Source organism: Periplaneta americana, chromosome 15, assembly GCF_040183065.1.
Source record: "Periplaneta americana isolate PAMFEO1 chromosome 15, P.americana_PAMFEO1_priV1, whole genome shotgun sequence".
NCBI lineage: Eukaryota > Metazoa > Arthropoda > Insecta > Blattodea > Blattidae > Periplaneta > Periplaneta americana.
In genome coordinates this window covers 167,822,627-167,838,808 of record NC_091131.1, presented here as the reverse complement: position 1 = coordinate 167,838,808, position 16,182 = coordinate 167,822,627, and the positions used below count along the sequence as shown (strand labels likewise).

The following is a 16,182-nucleotide window of genomic DNA, read 5'->3' as shown; positions in this document are numbered from 1 at the left end:
ATACGAACTGTACAAGGAATCGGATTTGGAGGCGCACATAAGATGTCAAAGACTGAGATGGTTGGGACACGTCACAAGGATGGAAACAACAAGGAAAGTGAAGATTGTCTTCAATAACAACCCAGATGGAACCAGATTAAGAGGAAGACCGAGAACAAGATGGTGGAACTGTGTACGAGTGGATGTGAATAGATTAGGAATAAGGAATTGGAGGGAGTTGGCGATGGATAGAGAAGGATGGAAGAGAGCCATAGAGGAGGTTAAGGCCCACCTGGGCTGTAATACCAAATAAGAAGAAGAAGAAGAAGAAGTTACCTATTCATATGTCAGAAAGAATAGTTTAAATGCATGTGGAAAAAGACGTACAATCTGTGTAATATTGTTTTTACTTGCTTTGAGTCTACTTGTCCACTTTACACCTTGTATTTTTTTTTCTCTCAGGAATAAAACATGACTGATAAGCAGTGGCGGCTATTCAGGTGAAGAGAGTGAAGTGGTACTTCAACTATTTCGCAAAAAAAAAAAAATTGATTAAATAATAATTAGTGCTGTGGGATTTAATCGATCAATTTTTGTTGTAAGATTAATCGAGTCTATTATAATTAATCAGTTATAGTTGATATTAATTATTATTTTGTTAATACAAACTCATATTAAAAATTCCGACAATATTCCTCCGTCGGAAACTGTTTATTTAAAAGCACAATAGTACTGTTATTTTCTAACTGCAAAGCAGATAGTGTATGGAAAATCTTTGCACAAATACTTCAGAAAGACTTGGAGATATGAAGACAGTGACCTAGTCTACCTCTATTGAAAGTTGAAACATAATGCGAAACCCTTATTAAGTTTTATGGTTTTCCAAAAAAACTTCCACCTTGTTGTCAGCTCATCTTTGTGATGCTCGAACCCAGGTACACCTGCAATTACCCAGGTACACCTGCAATTAAGCTTACCTGTATTAGTATTGATCACCTGGCCTTAGGCGTGGGCCTCTGGCCTTGTAGCTCTTTTAGAGATTATCCTTGATGTTAACCCACCTTGAACCTGACACTTAAAATTTGTAACATTAGAAAGTAAGAGAAGATTGTAGTATTGTGTAGTTAACTTGTATTTTTTTTTATTTGTAATTTATTTAGTTTATTGGTATTACGTAACTTTTGTACTTTGATATTACAAAGGAAGGAGCGCACCTATATCCTGTTTGTCATAAGAAATTACTGTATTTTTGCTCTTTTATGTAAAGTTACTATACCGCAACTCATCCTGTTTACAGGATATCTTGTCATGACCTTATAAGGGATCAATGATATTTCATTTGTGAACGACCAATTGTAAAGCTATCTTCTTTCTTAAGTTCCAACCCCAAGCTAAAATCTTAACCAATCAGACGTTGTTATTTCAGGCGTATCCCTTTTTATGATTCCTATAAAACCCCATGAATCTGGCTCATCAGTCTCAATCAGCGGTACTTGGAAGAGACTACATTACGCCACTCCAGAGCCAGGAGGAGGTTGCAGACTATAGCTCAGGAAGTTCTCCAACGCCACGAATATTCTAAGTCCGAATATTCACTTCAACACTTCAGAGCTTAGCTACAAGAACGGGAGATGGCAATTCTACGACTTATATGTAAGTGGAAATTGTCCGTACTTACTAAGCCAGATTCAGACTTTCTTTAAAGGAAGGAACTTACGAGAGAAGTTAGTAACTTTTTTACAATATTATATACCAATGTAGAATTCTTTCAAATTATGTTTTATTATATTATATTCAGCATTATGTTTATCTTATTGTGTTTACTTATTATTGCAAGTGTGAAGCTGCAATTTGTGTGTTGAATAACCAACTCCTTTAAAATCTGTTCTTTTCCCGCTCCTTGGGATCCTTAGCAGTGATTATAGGATTGATAACTCGTTCACCTGAACTACCTTATCATCCCCTACTTATCCGATTCCCGGGGGCACGACATCTTCTTAGCATATGAAATACATACTTTTCTGGGATTCGTCCCCCTCATCCATTATAAAATAGCCATGTCTACACTGTGTGCAAGTGAGAGCGTAACTACCTTCTACCTAACAAAACAGTTAGGAAAAGTTGGATGATAAATATTTGTTACAATGAGTACTACATGCAATAGGATTACCATACGTCCTCCCGGACATGTCCTCTTTTTTTAAATGCCCTCTTTCTTTTTTTACTCAAGTAAAGAAATACTTTTAAATGCATTCTCACTGTGTTGAGTACAGAATATTAAGTATTCTGCGCTTTTGTTGATAAATACAGTTCAAACAGAGTTACAAAACGTTATCAAAAACTGTTTCTTATTTCAACAAAGCTGAAGCATAGTTTCTCTTGTTCGTCTGAATTTAGCGTGGATATTTTATCTAGTTTGCGCACTTTGTCTTTCTCCAGCCACAGCACGCGCTTCTCCAGTGTGTGATTCATTCGTTGCTCGTTTGAGTTTCGAGTCCCCAGTTACGCAACCATCGGTAGTCATGTGATATGGCTGCACTAAACTGACATTGGCAGATGACCGTCAACGATAAACATTTCGTATTGTATCTTGTTTTTATCATTATTCATTTTAAATTGTTCTGTGGTGCAAATACTGATTGATATTTCGAGCAGGATGCCGAAAAGAAAATCCGTGTTTAATAACTTACTTCAAGAAAAGTTCGAAGCATTTAGGAATGGGGAGAAATGAGAGTGAGGTAGAATGTTCAGTTTATCCACCTCACACACATATATATATATATATATATATATATATATATATATATATATATATATCAGTAGCTAATAAAGGTAAGCAAATTTATGATATCAGTTTTATGGAAACATTTATAGAAAATATCAGAATACAGTTTAATTTTTAGGTTAGGACTGACAATTCATGATTTTTTTCAGGTGCACTGGATCTGGAAGCAGATGAAAAAAGTGCTGAACATTTAAGACATGTACAAAGTGTTGAGTCATTATCTAAAGTTACTTCTTTTTTTGGTCCAAAAGAAGGCAAGTAGAATGACTTGGTCCATACATCAAAAGGTAGTCTGGCTTTTCATGCGTACGTTACCACAGCAGTCTCAAATCAATGGACTGCACTAGTAAATTACAAAAAGTTATGTATAAGGATTCTGTCTTAGCAAAGCAGGTTTCACGCTTGTACTAAAGCTGAAGCTATTATTACATCTGTTTTATCACCACATTCAATAGATGTTACAGTAGATGTTTTGAGTGGTATTCCTTTCTGTGACATTGCAACTGATGGAAGCAATCATGGTTCTATGAAAATTTTTCCCATACTTGTTCAGTATTTCGATATTAAATCAGGTGGGATCAAGACAAAAGTGACTGAAATAAAGTGTAGCCTACTCCTAATGAGAAATCAGAGACAATTGCTGCTTATGTAAAGGACAAGTTAGAAAAACTCGGAATTGGAAATAAAGTGGTAGCATTTGCTGGCGACAACACAAATACAAACTTCGGTGGAATTGGAAGGGCTCTGGGGAATAATGTATGCAGTCTTCAGTCACTTGAAAAAATGTTTAAATCCGAAGTTGGTGGGGATGGGTTGTCCACCACATGTTTTGCACAACTGTGTACAACATGGTCTTGATTTTGGTTTCAGCACAGATATTTATTCATTTGTGTTGAAGATATTCAATTATTTTTCTATTTATGCCGTACATACAGAAAAACTAAAAGAATTATGTGATTTTGTAGATGTCACTTATCAACAGTTGTTATGTAATTTCAGAACTAGATGGCTATCACTATTTCCTCGCATTGACAGGCTGATCCATATGTTTCCAGCTTTGAAGTCATACTTTTCTTCTCAAAGTTCTATTTCTATGGTAATTAAAAGATTCTTTGAGAATGAACTGAGTGAAGCAAGATTATTATTTATCCACTCATTAATGTCAGCTTCCACAACAATATACTAGAACTGGAAAAGGAATCAAATTCTGTCTCTGCAGCGGTTTCCATTTTAGTATCCACTTTAGATACACTTCAAGACAGGTCTGATCAGAAGTACAAGTCAATAACAATAAAAAGCATAATGAAAGAGAAAAGAGAAGAAGGATACTCTCAAGAATGTGACAGCTTTGAGGAGGAAATCATATCTGTATATAGTGCTGCAATTCAGTATTTAAAGAAGTGGCTGGTTCAGTATCAGCAATTTGAACCACTGAAGTGGATGCAATTGAAAAGAGTGCCAACTTGGGAAGAAGTTGAAAACTGTATTTTTTATCTCCATGAACAAATAAATGTTAAAGTTAATGATGTAAACTGCGCACTGAGGTCTCGACGCCTCAGTGATGGGTAACTTGGAGTTAGTCTTATGAGTGGTGTGACGTGGTAGACATGCCATAGTGGAGGCGTACTAAACCTCGAGAATTGTCTCTAACCGTGTTTACATTTTCATCTCCTTAGAGCTTCATTACTTTCCTTTCTGCTATATGACAACCCAGTCTCTCGACTGAGCTGACGTAGTGATGTCCGTGGCTTCTCTGTCATATGCATTATGTCCACGGTAATGTTTGTAAATTTAGAGTGCCCAGTCCTCTTCTTTTTCCAGGTAACTGAGCCAGTCTCACAAAAGAGAGCGATGTATCTATGACAAGCAAAGACGATACCATATTCAAAGAATAAAAATGCCTAGATAAATATCATATGTAATACAGTAAGCCTGTGCAGTCGGTAAGTGAGTAAAGGAAAAGCTAAAGCCCTAAGAAAGAGGGAAATTTTATCGTTAACAAATCACTGGAAAGGGGGATAAAGAAAGTCATTATGAAGAAAGAATTTAATATGGCAATTACAAACTCATTACAACACATCCAACTAACCTCTTACCTGTTCTTGCAATGTTGTCCCTTGGTACCTGCTGAAATTCTGGCTAAGAGAGGCGAAATTCATTCACACAGCGACCCACATCTTAATGACATTCTCCCTGGATTATCATTTCCAGATCGGAAATAATACACTAGGATACACAGAATGTGTGAGAATTAAGAAAGCTTGGGTCTCAGGGAAAATGTTGGATAAGATAGAGGGAAGGAGAAAATGAAAAAACATTAACAGAGAAGAAGGTAGAAGAAACTACAGGAAGCTAAACAACGAACTAAGAAGAGAAACTGATAAGGCAAAAGAAGACTGAGTGAAAGAAAAATGTGAAGAAATAGAGGATGTAGAGAGAAAAGGAAGATATGATTTAATGTATCGCGAAGTAAAATGTTTGGACTTCACAAATAAGAACAGGAAATCCATGTGGTTGATAGAAGACAACATCAGAAATGAAATAACAAACAAGAAATACTAAACAGACGGACGAAATATGTAGAGTTATATAAGACAAGGAATCGTCCAAATGACTTAGCTATAGAAGAAGAAGAAGAAGAAGAAGAAGAAGAAGAAGAAGAAGAAGAAGAAGAAGAAGCTGTATCACTGTATCAAAAGACGAAAAAGGATTTTCTATTTTAAGAGAAGAAGTTTAACTAGTCATGAGGGAAATGAAGAATGGGAAAGCAACAGTTGATGGAATCGCCATTGAATTAGTGAAATGCTTGGGTGAAGACAAGAAGCAAATTCTATCATTATGCAACGAAATATATGAGAAAGGAGAATGACCTGAAGATTTTACAGAGACAGTATTGATTCCAATACTGAAGAAAAATAATGTCAAAAAATGTAACGAGTTCAGGACTATCAGCCTGATATCGCACTCGTCGAAGATTCTCCTGCGAATACTGAATCGACGTTTATATTCTAAGATGAAAGAACAGTTGGAAGAAGAGCAGTTTGGCTTCTGGAAGGGAAAACATATCAGAGATGCAATTGGACTGCTATGGACAATCAGTGAAAGATACCTAGAGAAGAATAAAGAAGTGTATGTAGTATTTGTGAACTTAGGGAAGGCTTTTGACAGAGTGGATTGGAATAAACTGATGGGGATACTAAAGAAAATTGATGTGGATTGGAAAGAGAGAAGACTGTTCATTAGTCCTAATCTTTATATGAAACAACGAGTCAAAGTCAGAATAGGAGAAGAAATGTCGGAAGAAAGTGAAATTGGGAGAGGAGTACGTCAAGGGTAGGGTGACCAGACGTCCTCTTTTGTCCGGACATGTTCTCCTTTTTAGGCCTTTGTCCGGGGTCTGGGCGGATTTTTAAAAAATCACGAAATGTCCTCCTTTTCGTAACTTATATGACTGATATTATGAAATTATCTGATTTGACGCCTTTTTCAAGTAATTTTCCTGTAGATGGCAGCAGCTTCGATGGAATATACTCTTTGCCAATAATCAAAACTCTTTGCCTCGTTATGGTCATTGCTCAGAGTCCTGATCACATATATAACAGATTGTTCATCCTTATAGACTTTGATGGCAACAACTTTTATCAATTTCACTATACTGCCATCTAGCTATTAGCCACCAGTGTGGTTCAGCTGGTTAAGGCGCTTGCCTGCCGATCTGAAGTTGTGCTCGGGTGCAGGTTCGATCCCCGCTTGGACTGATTACCTGATTGGGTTTTTTCCGAGGTTTTCCCCAACCATAAGGTGAATTCCAGATAATCTATGGCGAATCCTCGGCCTCATCTCGCCAAATACCATCTCGCTATCACCAATCTCATTGACGCTAAATAACCTCGTAGTTGACACAGCGTCGTTAAATAACCAACTAAAAAAAATCTAGCTACTGCACAAGAAATCACGTTAAAACTCATTTGAATTGCATGGAGCAACTGTACTTCCATCCCTGATCACATATATAACAGATTGATCATTTTTACAGGCTTTGAAGGCAGCCACTTTTATCAATTTCACTATGTTGCCATCTAGTGACTGCAGAAGAAGTCACATTATAACTCCCATTTGAATTGGAGTAACTGTACTTCATCTAGCATTCATTACTATTACACAGTGGCGATCATGGTAGTTGTTCTCTTCTACTAGTTACCATTTTTAACATTGGGATGGCCTCTCTGTTGTATATGTGATCTGAGCTCAGAGATAGCTAGTAAATCAAGAGATTTTGGTGCGATTGTAAATCTAAATAATTATTTTCTAACCTCTTGAATAATTATAGTTCCCTTGACTTTCATATGTAGCTAACTGGACAATCATTATTATTAAGTTTTTCATATTATTTCGTAAAAAAAATATATATTAACATACATAAATCTATACTGTAAATATTTTGTAATGAAATAGATATAGACATATTTTAAAGTATGATATAGCAGCAGCAGCAGCAGCCGCCATCCTTCTCTTCCACTTAACCAGGTTTCAGTAATATACATGAAATACAAAATTAGATTACAAAACAACACAAAAGAAGATACCTTAAAAATTACATAAAATATAGTAGATAATTACAATAGTCAAGATCAGTTACATAACATAAGGGGAATACACACACACACACACACACACACACACACACACACACACACACACACACACACACACACACACACACACACACACACACACACACACACACACACAATTTATAAGACCTAAAGTGCTCGAGATAAATTCGTCGATTTAGGCCTAAGCCTAAAGCTAAGTACATATTTTCTGTACTCTTTTTTTTTTTTTTTTTTTTTCGAACATTGTCCTCCTTTTTGAAGCTTTGCGTCTTTGTTTTTATCGATGTGAATCTGGTCACCCTAGTCAAGGATGTCCTTTGTCACCTATCCTGTTCAACATCTACTTAGAGGATTTAGTAAAGAACTGTTTTCAGAACATGGGAGGAGTGATAGTAGGAGTTGCAGATGATATGGCTTTAGCAGAAGAGGAGGTGATACTAAAGGATATGCTACTGGAGCTAAATCACAGCTGTGAACAGTATGGGATGAAGATAAATGCAGTGCAATAGCAATGGCAAAGGAAGCTGTTGATAGATAAAGGAACGTCTTCTGCAGACCTCTGGAAATAGAACTAAGGAAGAGACTAGTGAAGTGCTTTGTGTGGAGTGTGGCATTGTATGGGGCAGAAACATGGACATTACGACGAAGTGAAGAGAAGCTAATAGAAGCATTTGAAATGTGGATATGGAGAAGAATGGAACATGTGTAGTGGACGAACAGAATAAGAAATGAAGCTGTGTTGGAAAGAGTGGGTGAAGAAAAAGTGATGCTGAAACTGATCAGGAAGAGGAAAAGGAATTGGTGGGTCACTGGTAGAGAAGAAACTGCGTACTGAGGGATGCAATAGAAGGAATGGTGAACGAGAGAAGAGTTCAGGGCAGAAGAAGATATCAGATGATAGACGAAGCCATTGGTTATTTTACGACGCTGTATCAACATCTAGGTTATTTAGCGTCTGAATGATATGAAGGTGATAATGCCGGTGAAATGAGTCCAGGGTCCAGCACCGAAAGTTACCCAGCATTTGCTCGTATTGGGTTGAGGGAAAACCCCGGAAAAAACCTCAACCAGGTAACTTTCCCCGACCGGGATTCGAACCCGGGCCACCTGGTTTCACAGCCAGACGCACTGACCGTTACTCCAATGATAGACGACATTAAGATATATGGATCATATGTGGAGACAAAGAGGAAGGCAGAAGATAGGAACGATTGGAGAAAGCTGGGTTTGCAGTGAAAGACCTGAATAAAAAAATGAAGGAAATGAATCGAAAATAAGATTCAACCATGAAAATACGGTGCTGAGAGTTAATTTCCATCTCTTTGGCAATGGACAAAATGACTGGCAATATTGGTCATGTTAGTTTTTGAACTACCTAGTTGGTCGCAAATTACTCTCAAAGACGTTCGTTTCCTCCCCCATAGTGGCGTCCCTTCAAGGCAAGGGTCACTAACTAGCAATGACATCATTCATTAAAATTGATTGGCGGGAAAGGTGGAAAATATTTGATTACACGGTAGAACTTACTTACATGGTATATCACGGTTCAAAGGAAGACGAGAAAAAAACAGAGCATAGCATTTTATACCTGGTTAGAAACTCAGCATTCCAGATGTTCAAACGAAGTTACACCTTAAAAATTTGCAATCTCTTGTTTCACATTATGTAAACTAGGTTCGACTATTTAGTGATGCTGCAGCTGCCCAAAATAAAATTTCCATAGTTCTTGCTTCATTATGTGGCTATATGGCTACAAAGACAATATGACAGAAGGTCGAACACTTCTTTGTGATCAGAGATCATAGCAATATGCTAACAGATGGAATATTTGGATTTGTGAAGAAGGACCTTCGTAGGAATAACTTTAGTGGAACCAAAGACTACTACAAATTGTTGCAGAATCATGGAACTGTACTTGTACATGGATCTGACTGGAATATGAAAGATTACAAATCTAATTCAAGAAAATACCTTAAATCAATACTTCCTTTCAAGATATCACAACAGAAAGTGTCACTTATGAAAAAAACAGATTTGACGTTAAGATTAGTGTTCTAAGTCTGTATGATTGGGATGAAACCCCTGTTTGTAGTGCATGTAAAGAGGATCATTTTTTTGTAAGAAGTACTGTACATGAAATAAAACTCTAATCAAGTCTCTTCAGAGAAAGTGAAAAATGTTCAAAATCTTCTAAAGTACTTGTGGTACCTCCTGAAGCAGAATTCTGCAGAGTTATTACTGCTTCTCCATGCTATAATAAAAAGTAGACCGATTCAGTACATCATTATCATTATTCAGTACATCATTATGGGATATACACTTTCTATGAATATGTAACTCCATGATAATTTTATACCGGTATTATATAAATTATCAATTCCTAAAATGACATCATGATATGTTAAATAGTTGCATTCACAAAATTATGCTTTTTGTGTCAAATTAAAGATATAGACAAGATGTTGAACTTTTCATATATTAACATTAAAATAACACTGCAGTAGCATTATTTTTCAGAAAGTGCATTTCAAAACCCACTCAGTCCATGGACTTGGCCACTTTTTATACGTGATATGCAAAAATTCATGATTCACAATTTCAGTTATTTTCCTAGAGACACATAAGCAGATTACTACACCGTGATTCAAAATGAAAGAGCAGATTTCAATTTTGTATTGCAGACAAACTATCAAAGATAGAAACACATTGCTCGTGTCACTGGATAGAAGAAGGTTCAAAGTTTGGACACAGCTCCTCTGTTGTTTCTTTATAGCAACATAGCCACTACATCACAGAAGAAATAATTTTGTATGTTGGAATTCGGAAGATGTCAATCCATTTTGAAAGTCAGCTTGTGTTCTGCCATGAATTCAACAAACAGCTGCCTCAACACAAGCAGATTATGACTGGCATAAAAAATTTGTGGAAGTTGGTTGCGTATGCAAACGGAAAAGCACTGGTCGCCATCACACATCTGATGAAACTATTGAACGTATCCGAGATGCGTTCTCATGGAGCCTTCAGAAATTCACATGATGGGCAAGCCAGCAACTTCAGCTTCCTCAAACAACGATACGGCGTGTTCTTAGACGACGCCTGCATATGAAGCCTTACAAGTTGCAGTTACTGCAGAAATTGTGTCCCAGCGACCATAGCAAGAGGTACAAATTTTGCTCTACAAGTATCTAGGATATGGAAGAGGACAGTTTTTCCGAACTACACATCTTTTTGAACGAATCGACGTTTCATCTCTCAGTTAAGTTAATTGCCATAATGTTCGAATTTGGAGGACAGAAAATTCTGGCATAGTCGAGAATGAAAGAGACTCACTGAAAATGAATGTGTTTTGTGCCATTTCTGTTAACAAAGTTTATGAACCTTTCTTTTTTGCGGAACAAATTGTGACAGAAATATCATACCTGGACATGCAGCAAAACTGGTCGTTTCCTCAACTTCATGAAGATTCCAATGACTTTATTTTCATGCAAGATGGCGCCCAGCCTCACATTCACTTGAGGTGCGGCGTTATCTGAACAACAGCATTCCACAACATTGGATTAGAAGAGGTGGACAACAAGATCTTGTTCATTGTTTTTGTCCTCCCAGACCTTACTTCCTGTGATTTTTATCTGTGGGATAATGTAAAAGACACAGTGTTTGTCCCACCTTTGGCAGCTACTCTTGAAGATCTGAGAAATCGAATTGTTGAAGCCGTCAGTTCAATAAACAGGGACCAGTTGATGAGTGTGTGGAATGAACTGGACTACTGTCTTGCGCAACACATGGTGTCCATGTTGAGTGTACAGTGCCTGTAGGATAAAACTTTCAACCTTCCTCTATCCATTGACATGCGCAATGTGTTTCTATCTTTGAAATCTTCTCTTTTATTTTGAATCACGGTGTATATTTTATATTGAAAAATCAAAATCATGAACGTAAATATGTGAATTTATTTTTTACTCCCTCTTTTTTAGGAAAGGTCGTGTAGCATGGACACATTGGAGGAAAAGTTCGTGCTGAAACCATTCAAATGCGATGTCTGTGGAGACTGTTTCTGGGAGTTGGAAGATTTAAAAAATCATGGACGCCAACATATAAGAAAGAAATCCTTTGTATGTGATATTTGTGGAAAGTGTTTCTCTTATTATGTATCCCTAAATATTCACACACGCCAGCATACAGGCGAGAAACCATATAAGTGCAATGTTTGTGGAAAATGTTTCTCCCTGAATTCGTCACTAAAAGTTCATGAACGCCAACATAGATGCGAGAAATCATTTATGTGCGATATCTGTGGAAGATGTTTTTCTAAATTGGTGCTTTTAAAAAGGCATGGACTCGTTCACACATCAGAGAAGCCATTCAAGTGCGATGTCTGTAAAATGAATTTCTCTCTTATTACAAATCTAAAGATGCATGCACGCATTCACACTGGCGAAAAGCCATTCAAATGTGATGTCTGTGGAAAATGTCTCACACGGTCGGGATCTCTAATCGGACATTTACGCGTGCACACAGGTGAAAAGCCTTTCAAATGCCATGTTTGTGGAAAGAGTTTCTCGGAATCGAGATATCTAGTACGGCATGCAAATCAACATGGATAACGAGTTATTCAAATACAGTACGTAGTTATGCAGATTCTCAAATTCCTATATTCACCGCGAGATGTAGTTATGTTTCACTGACGTCAGAGACAGTAAGGTAATGTCTCTCACATGGAAGTTATATGGAGGTAGTGTCAGTGACCTTCAAATTGCTCTTTACTTTGTTTTACATTTAAGTTAATTTTACATAGAAGGTAATAATATATGTAATATTGACTGCAAAAAGAAAACACGAATAGTTTGAAACAAATTATTTACGATTTCTTCATGTAATGCCTCTTTAGAATTAGATGATAATAATAATCGTTTTCACAGACGCTGACTGCTTTGAAATACTGGGGAGCAGCGGGGGTAGAACTCTGTAGAAATGCCTGACACAACTTTAATTATTTTCATAATTTCCTTAGACGTTTTACAGAAATTAAGATTGTCTTATGTTTCATTTAATGGACATGGACATTGTTTAACCCAAGATGGTTGGAAACTATGGCCCCTATGCACTACCTTTTGTCTATCACTGCTTAGTTTACCTTTTGTTTATCCTTGCAGTGATTATGAACATAAGCTGTAACTTTCATTACTACAACCCAATTTATCATTCTGTTCCCGATCATTGCAGTTTTAGTTCGGACACTTTCCTTTATTAAGAATTATACATTACACAGGCCAAAAAAAAAAAAAAAAAAAACGTTAATAGGTGACATGGCTTTTTTGTTGCTGATTTCAAATCAGACCTCAGTTTTTTTCTATCACCCACAGTTTCATTACAATGTACCTTCATTACAAACTAGAAAATTTGTGGAAGATACTACATAAATGACAACTAAATTGATGTTACAATATGTACAAAAGTTTTCTTTAAGTATAAACATGAAAATAGGCTACATCTTTATTACATAGGCTTATGTGTCCATTTCTTTAAAGCTTCTGCAATAGCTTTTTCTTCTGTGAGTTGCTTGCTGAACTTCTTGGTGAAGTGAACAGCAGTAGTCTCCCATCATGCTTGTGTTCCAGTGGCTCTGATATTTTGTTTCCATCACTTTGATGTCTTGATAGAAACATTCACCTTGCTCCTCACTCACAACTCCCAAATTGTCTGGGAAAAAATCAAGGTGACTGTTCAAAAAGTGAATCTTCAGGCTCATCGCACATTCTAACTTTTTTAACTTCTCCAGCATGTTGGCTACAATGTGGGTTTTCTTTATTGCCCAGGAACTTGGTAACAGCCTGCTTGAATGATATCCAAGCCTCCCTCTCATTGACATTAATTTTTGATTGAAAGTTTGAATCGAACATCAGTTTTAGAATATCAGGTCTAACAAACACTTCTTTCAATTTTCTTCTGATAAATATGAGGAACTGCTCGGAGAGATACTTGAAACATTGCCCTATCTTTAGGTAAGACTTCCACGAACTATTTCATTAGGCCTAATTTTATGTGTAAAGGTGGCAGCAGAATGTTTTCCTGATCCATGATGTTCTTGCGCAGAATGTTCCTCTCTGGGTATTAGCATTTGGAAAAAAATAAGTAACCACAGGAATATTGAAAGTATTAACACACGAATTATGATGTACATTTCATAGAAATGGTTGGGAACATAATCGAAACTACCTTCACCCAAAACAATGATGCATTCATTATTCATGAGAAAAGTTTGATTTGTTTTACAAGTTATTAAAACAGTTTTACTGTTGCCATCCATATACGAAAACTGTTCTTCAATGTGTGTAACTACATTTCGGTAGAAGCATGTTATAAGGCTTCATCGATGAAAGAAGGAACAGAAGGAAACATTTTACAGAGTTTCCTATAAACTGCCTGTCTGAACAGATCAATTTTAGAAAAAAAAAAAACCTAATTTTAATTTTGGCCCTAATCAATTTTAAGAGTTTTGCATCTAAATCAGCTGTTGCCTTTCCTTTCAATGCTGAACGAATTATTAATTTTTTAAATCAGATATGATGAAATGTTTTCATGGTCATGATGCCCTATTCTATCAGCGTTTAAAAGTTTCTATTTTCCATAGTCTATTGCACTGTAAACTTCCATGCCTTCTTTTGTTACTTTTGATTATTTCGAAGTCTGCATTTTTGTAAAATCTTAACACGTTAAAATAATTTGAGTGATGAAATGTAACATGTATACAAGGTATTAAGAAAAAAACAATTTTTTGAGACGTGGTAGTATTCATAAAAACAAGGAAAAATCTTATAAATATGGGCCCTAAAATTAATATTTTTGAATAAACAAGGAATGTGAGGCGACAATAGATGTGGAAATGGAAAACATTGAGGTGTTGATTCAAAATTTGAAAACATTGCATACAAAATGGGACACAATTTTGCAGGAATTCGTGCTTGTGGCAGCAAACATTGGCATACTTCAGAATTTTTCTCAGAAACGAAAAGTTAGAAGATCTTCCCAAAACGTGCATGACAATGACACTCCAGAGGAACTTTTTAAATGTGACGTTTCCTCTGTGCTCACGGACAGTGTCATAGGGAGCTTAACAGAGTGTTACAAAACTGTTCATGCAATGAGTGAAATGTTCAGTTTCTTGTGGAATTATTCCGCATTGATAAAAGAAGAGCAGCAGCAAAGAATAAAAAAAAAAAAAAAAATTGGCACAAATCTATGAAAATTATGAGGATGTTGTATTTCAAATGTATTTTCTTAAGACTATTCAACCAGCAAACTTTAAGAATAACTTAGAATTTCTTCAACTCCTGAATGCCCTTACTCAACAGAAACTGACAAATCTATTCCCAAATATCTATATTGCTTTGCCCATATTTACTACATTGCCAATAACATTTGCTGAAGCAGAGAGGTCGTTTACCCTGTTGGCGCGTGTGAAAAACATATTTCGCTCAACAATATCGCAAGGGAGACTATAAAGTCTTGATACCTTAGCCTTGGAAAGCAGTCTTGCACGAGATTTGGACTTTGAAGAAATAATAGACTGTTTTGCGAGCTGAAAGGCAAGAAGGGCTCCACTGTATATGTCTTAAAAGTAATGTTCTCCTAAAATATAAGTTAGTAACTCGTGTGTGTGTGTGTGTGCGTGCGTGCATGCGTGCGTATGTGTGTGTGGGTTTGTCACAGAATAAATACATTTGTTTTTCCTTCCTACTGAAAAATTGTATATTTTGCACATAGGAATTATTCCTTTTTAAGTGAGGTATTTTGAATGCCATATAGCCTAAAATCTAAGTTACAACGAACTTAATTTACAACTGAATTTTCATCGAAATCCGTTCAGCCATTATCACGTGAAAAGACAACAAACATCTAGATACACAGACAAACAAACAAAAATGTCAAAAAAGCTGTTTTCGGTCTCAGGATGATTAATTATACATGCTAACACCAATTATTTTTGCAAACGCGAAAATTACCAGAAAAATTTCGGTTATAGATTTATTCTTAGTATTGATTCTATGAACTTGCCTGTTTCCTAATACGTAACCCCAGCAATGTGACGCTACTCAAAGAATTACACAGCTGTGTGCTTTGCGTTGTTGTAACTGCATGCAAATAATACTGACAACATAAAACCTTAACTACAAAATACTTTGGAGCACTACTGTACATAGAGTCTGAATAAAAGTAATTATTCCAGCTAAATGCGCCCTGGGTCCACCACCGAAAGTTACCCAACTTTGGCCCTTAATGGGTTAAGGGAAAATCGCGGAAAAAAATTTCAACCACGATTTGAACCTGGGCCCGCTCATTGCATGGCCAGGCATGCTAGCCGTTATTCCAAAATCGTGCTTGCATCTGTATATTATGCTTTTATGATTTATTAAGCTTTTAAAGTTGATTACATAACCAAAATCCTGGTCAAGATACTAATCACATGTCTAAAGTACGGTTATGCTTTTAATGCTTTTGGGTTACTCTACTTATTACTTATTAGTATGGCAATTTACTAACCTTGCTGTTGGTGACTGAGGAGTGGAACTGAACCCACGACCAGTGGAACCTGTGAAGTGCGGAGTATGCAGAAACAATTTGAGGACTGGTCTTCTGTGCAGCACTTGTTCGACGTGGTTTCATTTCAGCTGCCAGAAGCTCAAGAGGGACCAGCGTATTGAGGAGAACTGGCGGTGTAAGGAGTGTATGAATGATATAGTTGTGACCACAGATGCAAAAATTGAGTCACTGAAGAAAGAGGTGGCTGAATTTCTATTATGC

General features: G+C 36.5%; 2 protein-coding genes across 12 annotated transcripts in view; one reads left to right on the top strand and one right to left on the bottom strand.

Moving 5' to 3' along the window:
- The window catches only part of LOC138715519 (zinc finger protein 726-like), a 110,122-nt gene that overhangs the window by 84,924 nt on the left and 9,016 nt on the right, over nucleotides 1-16,182 (top strand). For 6 of the 11 annotated variants that reach the window (XM_069848538.1, XM_069848537.1, XM_069848539.1 and 3 more), the window contains one exon: nucleotides 11,355-12,659. The exons of 1 other annotated variant lie outside the window; for it this stretch is intronic. In XM_069848538.1, the coding sequence (XP_069704639.1) occupies nucleotides 11,355-11,984 (630 nt within the window). In that variant the 3' untranslated portion in view covers nucleotides 11,985-12,659. Of the gene's footprint in view, nucleotides 1-441; nucleotides 1,794-2,913; nucleotides 7,453-11,354; nucleotides 12,660-16,182 lie in introns of those variants that run through there. 4 more of the 11 variants (XM_069848548.1, XM_069848546.1, XM_069848547.1 and 1 more) reach the window with 4 other exon arrangements.
- Nucleotides 12,668-16,182, bottom strand: part of LOC138715520 (zinc finger protein 26-like) — a 35,032-nt gene continuing 31,517 nt past the window's right edge. Inside the window, exon 5 of the mRNA XM_069848551.1 lies at nucleotides 12,668-13,080. Within this exon, the coding sequence (XP_069704652.1) occupies nucleotides 13,059-13,080 (22 nt within the window). The 3' untranslated portion in view covers nucleotides 12,668-13,058. The remainder of the gene's footprint in view (nucleotides 13,081-16,182) is intronic.